General features: G+C 40.3%; 2 protein-coding genes across 2 annotated transcripts; both read right to left on the bottom strand.

Annotated features, from left to right (window-relative positions):
- Positions 1–615: 615 nt before the first annotated feature.
- Positions 616–1,464, bottom strand: LOC127430948 (hydroxycarboxylic acid receptor 2-like). The gene has a single exon (XM_051681078.1). The coding sequence runs from the start codon at positions 1,462–1,464 to the stop codon at positions 616–618; it is 849 nt and encodes a 282-aa protein (XP_051537038.1).
- Positions 1,465–2,310: 846 nt separating this feature from the next.
- Positions 2,311–3,189, bottom strand: LOC127430947 (chemokine XC receptor 1-like). The gene has a single exon (XM_051681077.1). The coding sequence runs from the start codon at positions 3,187–3,189 to the stop codon at positions 2,311–2,313; it is 879 nt and encodes a 292-aa protein (XP_051537037.1).
- Positions 3,190–7,277: the final 4,088 nt, after the last annotated feature.

Raw genomic sequence — 7,277 nt, 5'->3', positions numbered from 1 at the left:
GGATCTAAATGCAGATTTTTTTGCTTACTAAAATATATCAGCATTGAGTGTGTTTCTCATTGAGTGTGATTACATGCACACCAATACGATAACTGATAACTACCAAAAATCAGCTTATTCAAAAAAATCTGACAACACAAGAAAACAGTGATTACATGAGATTTTAAATCATTAGATTTTTCGTTTGATGTCAAAACCTAAACAGACATGTGTACAATGTTACTCATAATTTAGCGCTTTGGATGTAAACACCTTTACCATCATTCTTACAGGCCTATCTAATTTGAGCAAGTGATGTGCGCATGGCTGTTTATGTTTTGACATCAAAAGCAGCGACTAACCTGATGATATTAAGTCTCATGTGAATGCGGTTTTCTTCCGCTGTCTGATTTTTTAATTAAAGACATGCCAAAAGACCCTAGAACACAAAACCCATTACATTTTTATTTTTTGACAAAATGTAGCTGTCTGTCACCCAGTGCAAAGACAATTTTGGTGTCATAATCCCTAATTTATAGGAAAGAGATAATACAGCTATGAGGAAGTCCCATACGAAAATAAAAGTTATCAATGAATAAAATAATTTAATTTAGAAAACTGTCACAACTGCAGGTTTTATGGTGAACAGAGGCAGGGGAGTTTTCCAGCACAGTGCAGATAAAGAACAGGTTGCACAAAACCAGCCAGCACATAAGAAATCAAACCTGTGAGCCAAAGTGCCTCAATGTACTGTTTTGTCAGAATAACAAATAGTCCTGAGATAATAAATGGGAGATATAAGATAACCATGTTCACAGTAGTTATTAGAATGATATAAAATGCTCTTCTCTTCATGTGGTTTTCCTCCCCTCTCTCTCTCCCTCTCTCTCCTGGTCCTGACTGCTTCAGAGCTCTGAGAACAGCCAAAAGGCAAAACAACTGTATGAAGAGGATGGACAAGAACTGCATACAGTAGAACCATGTTTGTGCATACATGTTAAGTGAGACTAAACAAAACATGCAGAACAAACAGGCCCCAAGAGTAATGATCCACGCAGCAGTGGAACAGATCACTCTGTATCTGAGAGGTTTGAACTTTAGAAAAGTTACAGGATGAACCACTGCCAGGTAACGCTCAACACATATCAGACACTGAAACAGGGGACGACCAGTGAAGACTAGTCCTGATAAAAACATAGCAAAGGTTGAAAGACTTTTGAACCAAATTGACACAACAGAGAACAAACTATTCAAGCAGTTACCAATCTCACAAACAGAGAGATTGAGGCTGAAGAATCCTGATGCAATTCCAGTTCCTCTCACAATGAGCCATATAACATAGGAGTGTGCAGGAAGACCAAATAGGAAATTGATGCTGTACAAACACATGTTCCCAATGTCCAGGCTGTTCATTAGCCCAATGGAATGAGTTGTGGAATTGGTGGATGCTTCAGGCGTGTTGTATTTCACTGAAGATTTATTCATTTCCTGAAGATTTATCTTCTTAGCTCAGAAGCTCGCAAGCATGAATATCTTTTCAACTGAGCTTTATGAGAAGAAGGAAGTGTCAATGAAAGATGTAATTCAGATTAAGGTAATTACCCACTATAAATAATCCAGCCTGTTATTTAACACAGTTCCCAATTGAATTCCAAATAGTCAGAGCACACCATTCTTAAATTACTTCAACATTCTAAAACACCATTAGGGTACTTTTATCAATTATATAAAGTAACTAATGCATTTAATTTGCCACAGTAACCTTGGACAATACAGAATGAGCACAGCTTCATTACTGCTTATTTTTTAACATTAACACAAAACAAAACAAAAACAAAAATTGTCAAAAGATGAGTTTGTCACCTGAAAAGGAAATGCCCAGTCTCTCTGGATGTATATAAACCTCTGTGCCTGGTTTTGTAGACTTACTTCGAAGCAATTGTAAAGATATATGTGCATTGCTTTATATGCTGCATGTAACATAATATACCACATATGCAAATATTTAAAGTCAAAAGTATGAGGTTTGACAAGACAGAGAGTCTTATCGGAGTAAACACTGGAACAGATATAATGTGTTTTATTCCTGTGGAAAATGTTACGTTTGAAACCTCACAGAACTGTATTTACTTTAATGCGAAAAAAGATCAATAAAAGAAATAAATGAAAAGAAAGAAAAGACATTGATAACTATTCTGTGGGAAATGTAATAACAACAGGGAATATAAATAAATGTTTGTCATTTGTGCTTTAATTAGTGTAACTTCTTTGAGAAGAAGAATTCTAGATTGCTTTATGTCCTTATATAGGAGTAAATTATGTTTTAGTACTTTAACTTTGTATAATTTCACAATTACACATTTTTGATCGACAAAGGAAGGAGAGTTTTCCAGTGCAGTGCAGATAAAGAACAGGCTGGACAAAACCATTAAGAACAAAAAAAAAGAAACCGATAAAATATGATTCATCAATGTTCTGTTGTGTCATTATAATAAAGAATCCTGAGATAGTTAAAGGAACATATACGATTCCCATATTCACAGTAGTTATCAGAATGAGGTAAAACGCTCTTCTCTTCATGCTGTTTTCCTCCCCTCTTTCTCTCCCTCTCTCTCCTGGTCCTGACTGCTTCAGAGCTCTGAGAACAGCCAAAAGGCAAAACAACTGAATGGAGAGGAAGAATATGAAATGCAGCAAGAAGAACCATACATAAATGTAACTGTCAAATAAGACTAAAATTAACATGCAGCACAAACAGGAGCCAAAAGTAATAATCCAGGCTGCAGTGGAACAGATCACTTTATATCTGAGAGGTTTGATCTTCAGAAAGGTTACAGGATGAACCACTGCCAGATAACGCTCAATACAGATCAGACACTGAAACAGAGGACGACCAGTGATGCCTAGTCCAAATAAAAATGCTTTGAGACTTGTAAATGGAGTAAAATAATCAAGTACACAGAACAAACAATTCAGACAATTACCAATCTCAGAAACAGAGAGATTGAGGTTGAAGAATCCTGAAGCGATTCCACTTCCACTTCCTGTTCCTGTGACGATGAGCCATATAACATAGGAGTGTGTAGGAAGACCAACCAGGAAATTCAAGCTGTACAAACAAATTTCCAGACTGTCCATTAGCCCAAAGGATTGAGTTGAGGAGTTTTTGGATACTTCACCTATGTTGGAGTTCACTACAGAGTTATTCATGATCTCCTTCTTTGTTGTCTTCTCAGCTCAGAAGATCACAAAAAATACAGCATAAAAAATTTGCAACTGTGATCTGAAAAAGAAAAAGAAGAAGAACAATCAGGTAAAATTAGCCTGATGTGGTTTGAGGCAGTTGTTCACATACTGCAATGTAAAATTTGCAAAGTAGCATAGCAATGTTTACTTTCATAGCCTATGTTCATATTGAAAGTTTCATGATTATATATCAGATTTTCCTCAAATGAGTTTCAAGTAAACTTTTGCATCTGTTCACCTTAACAAACAAACAGCAGTCAAATGTTACTCAATAGCTAATCCAGAAAATCTGTTTCATAAGCATTTTACCCTTATACCTGGCAATGACAGTAACATTGTTGCATTCTACTGAGGGGTATAATAAGGAGAAAAAGAAGAGTTTGTCACCTGAAGATGAAATGCCCAGTCTCTCTGGATGTGTATAAATCTCTGCTGCTTTTTGTAGATTCAGAGCAAAATATGTGCATGGCTTCATTTGCAACACATAATTTAAAACACCAGATATACAAATATTTCAAGGAAAACTATTGAAGTTTAAAAAAGATGGATGGTCTAAACATTTGAATAGAAAAGTTATTTTACTAATCTATAAAAATCAAGATATTCTTTTTCCATTAATTCAGGGAAGCTGAAAATGTAAAATTCTATGACATTTTATGAATAATTTCAGGTCTTTTTTCTTTATCTTTTGCTTTGTGGTGCTTTAATGAGTAGTACCTCTCTTATGATGAGGAGATTACATAAATTGCATTCTATGACAGGCCGGGCTCCACAGGGAGGCATGAGCTTGGCCCACCGTGACAACCACACCCACCCCTCCAACTGTTCAGCGAGATCAGGCTGGTTCAGTCCACCTGGAGGGTCCTATGTCCCACCTTTCATCTTAGAGCTGGAGCTGGGCCTGTTCTATGACAAAGTCTTGTCTTGTTTTTAACTTGCCGTTTTTGTACTGTACTTTTTAAAACTGTGCTATACTGTTTTTTGGATGTACATCAAGGCACATTTTAACAAAACATTTATCAAGTGACCCTTAAATATTAGCATTATGTTTTAAATACATAATGAGCGCCTTACACTTATTTTTTAGAGTCAAATGCAAGATTCATGAAGACCCAGCATTAAAAATATTATAAGAGAGAAAATATAATATATATATTTTTTTATTATTATTTGAAAGCTCTAGGACACCTTACTTCATTTACATAAATGCAAAAGATGTGTATTTCGATAGCCATGTCTGAGTTATGATGCACACAAGTAAAATAAGTGAAGATGAAGAACAGATTTTAAGCAGAAGAACACACGTTCTAATTTCATGTCTCATCATGATTTTTTATTTTGGATTCTAGCATAATCGTACTGTACTGTATCTTGTGTTTTACTTTCATCAGACTGTGAAATATTCACCAAGCCTCATTTTTTTATATAACATTTATCAGCTCTTAGAGTTCTTAGCTCTTAGAGACTCTTACTGTCGGGTGCCTGGCGAACTGAATCGCATAGCCGAGTCGGATGGTCCCAGTCAGCCATCACGACGGGTTGGGGAGCGCAAGCCATGCCCCCAAGCTCCGGGCAAGGGGGAACAAGGAGACAATCGCGTCAGACGTACCGGCAGATGGGGCCTCGTGGCGTGGCGGAGCCAGAGGCGCCACGTTGAGGGGGCTCGGACCCCGCACTCGTGGCCGTGCTGTGTCTGGGGACATCAAAGTACTTACCTGGCTCCGGGTACCCACCATAGGACCTATCAGCGACAGGGGAGGAGGGAAAAGTCCTCGTAGTCCATCACAACCACCCGGGCGGGTGTGTTGTGCCGCAGCTGGGCATGCAGGGGCGGGGGGCCCACCTCCACAGTGTCGTGCCTGCCATAAATGTGCGGTGTCCGGCAATCACAATAACGATGGACATAAACACCGGGTATGTGACCCAGGATGGGTCACCCATCTCAGGGGTGGCTAGAAGCCTTCCTCGGGTTCCTGGCGGCGGGCTGTGAGACGGGGGGTGTCTGCTTCCTGCGGGTAGCTCTACGCCGGGGCCAGGGCACTGGGTAGTGAGAGCGTAGGAGCTCAGAGACCAGGTCCGGGCAGTGAAAGGTGCCCGCCACAATATCGTGAGCTCCTCATGCACCTCCAGGAAGAAAGGGACCAGGGCGGGGCATGGCTGTGAGCAGCACTCCGAGCCCAGGAACCAGTCGTCAAGCCACGAGGGTTCAGGACCAGCCCGACGCTCACAGCCACCCGGGCAAGCATGGCTGCCAGCTCTGCGTCGTCCTGAGATTGGGCGACCACACCAAAAGGTGGGAGCCCAGTCGAGTCCTCAGCGTCAGACTGTACCAGCCCACTCTCCGATGCTGCAATCGAGAGCCCATCCACTTCGTGAGTGCCGAATGCGATCGCGAACTCGCCCTGAGACGAGCCGGCGGTCTCATCCCAAAACTCGACCGGGGCAAATGAGCGTACTGGGGAATGGGAGGTCCATGGGGAGTTACCCGGTGGAGTGGCTCCCATTGGGGTCCCCAAATCGCCCCCAGTGCTAACTGACTCGGCCTCAAACCCGTAGGTAGAAGGACCGCAGCAGGGAGCCGCTGGGGTGGCTTTCCCTCTGGGGAAGGAAAGCCGCGACCGCAACGTTGCCATGGTCATGTTCTCACAGTGTGGGCAGTGCCCAAGCACGTGAGACAGCAATCATGGCCGTCGGAAGCAGAGAGATAACGACCGCAACCAGGAATTAAACACAAACGGAAAGGCATCTTTAAAAAGATGCTCTCCACAAGTGCCACTCTCTTAGAAGGAAAATATACTCTTTTAATGGAAGAATACACTCTTTTAGGCGGCTGAAGCTCCCAGGGGCGTTCTCTGCACTCCACTGGTGCACGAGGGGGAGAAACCTCTGTAATGTGCCGTAAATCCAACAGCTTTTCGAGGTGAATGGATCGGCAGATCTGAATGAGTGGTTGCGAGTCAGCTCCTTTCATACCCGTATGTCCGGGGGAGTGGCATACAAATTCCACTCGCCAATTCCCATTGGCCTTTTCTCAAAGATCAGAGGTGTTTGGGGCTCCCAAGGGTGACCCCTAGTGTCACTACAACGACACAATGTCGAGTGAGTGACAGATAGGGAATGTTGATTACCACAAAAAATAAAATAAAAAAATGAATCAACTCATCCCTCCTTTTCTTTAAAAAAGGACAAAAAATCAAGGTTTCAGTGAGGCACTTAAAATGGAAGTGAATGGGGCCCATTTACGGAGGTTTTAAAGGCAGAAATGAGAAGCTTATTATTTTAAAAGCACTTACATTAATTCTTCTGTTAAAACTTGTGTATTATTTGAGCTGTAAAGTTGTTTAAAATCATAATTTTTATGGTTTTAGGGTTTATGCTGTTATGTCGTCATGGCAACAAAGTTGTAAAATTGGATATAAATTTACACAGAAAAGGTTATTAAGTGATTTTATCACACTAATGCATATCGTTTACGTCTTGAGGCTAAACTTTGAAATAGTACGAATTTAAATGTTTACGGATTGGCCCCATTTTACATCCGTTGTAAGTGCCTTAGATTTTTGCTTTTTTAAAGAAAACGAGGGACGAAATACATTTTTGTGGTAATCAACATTATGCCACAAATGCGGTCGATTGAGCTTAACTTGTATTGAACCAGGAATAGTCCTTTAAGTGACTACATGTAAAGTACAAGTGGCCTCATATAAATACAGGTATTTTGAATACAAAACAACATGTGCATCGAAGAGAAGATAATTGCTTTTCAAATCACTTTAACAACATGAAATGATTCTATTTATTCAAAAGTAGTGTTCTACTTTCATAGCCTGTTTATGGAAAGTCTAATAATTTTAGATCATAAATTCTTAAATACCTGTCACATACTGTAATGTACTATATGAAACAAATAGAGCTCATCCCACTTTTGTTTAATAGCTTATCCATCTAACATGCCCATAACCCTTACTTACTAATTATGTTGTTGCATAGTTGAGGCAGAAAAATCAATACAATTAATCAAAAAGAAAAGTTTGTCACCTGATGGGTGGATG

Source organism: Myxocyprinus asiaticus, chromosome 40 (assembly GCF_019703515.2).
Source record: "Myxocyprinus asiaticus isolate MX2 ecotype Aquarium Trade chromosome 40, UBuf_Myxa_2, whole genome shotgun sequence".
In the NCBI taxonomy this organism is placed as follows: domain Eukaryota; kingdom Metazoa; phylum Chordata; class Actinopteri; order Cypriniformes; family Catostomidae; genus Myxocyprinus; species Myxocyprinus asiaticus.
The sequence above is the reverse complement of the archived record's forward strand: the minus strand, read 5'-3'. Positions and strand labels throughout refer to the sequence as shown.

Coding starts and splice junctions, on each gene's coding strand:
- LOC127430948 (XM_051681078.1), bottom strand. CDS start 1,464: ATGAATAAATCTTCAGTGAAATACAACACGCCTGAAGCATCCACCAAT.
- LOC127430947 (XM_051681077.1), bottom strand. CDS start 3,189: ATGAATAACTCTGTAGTGAACTCCAACATAGGTGAAGTATCCAAAAAC.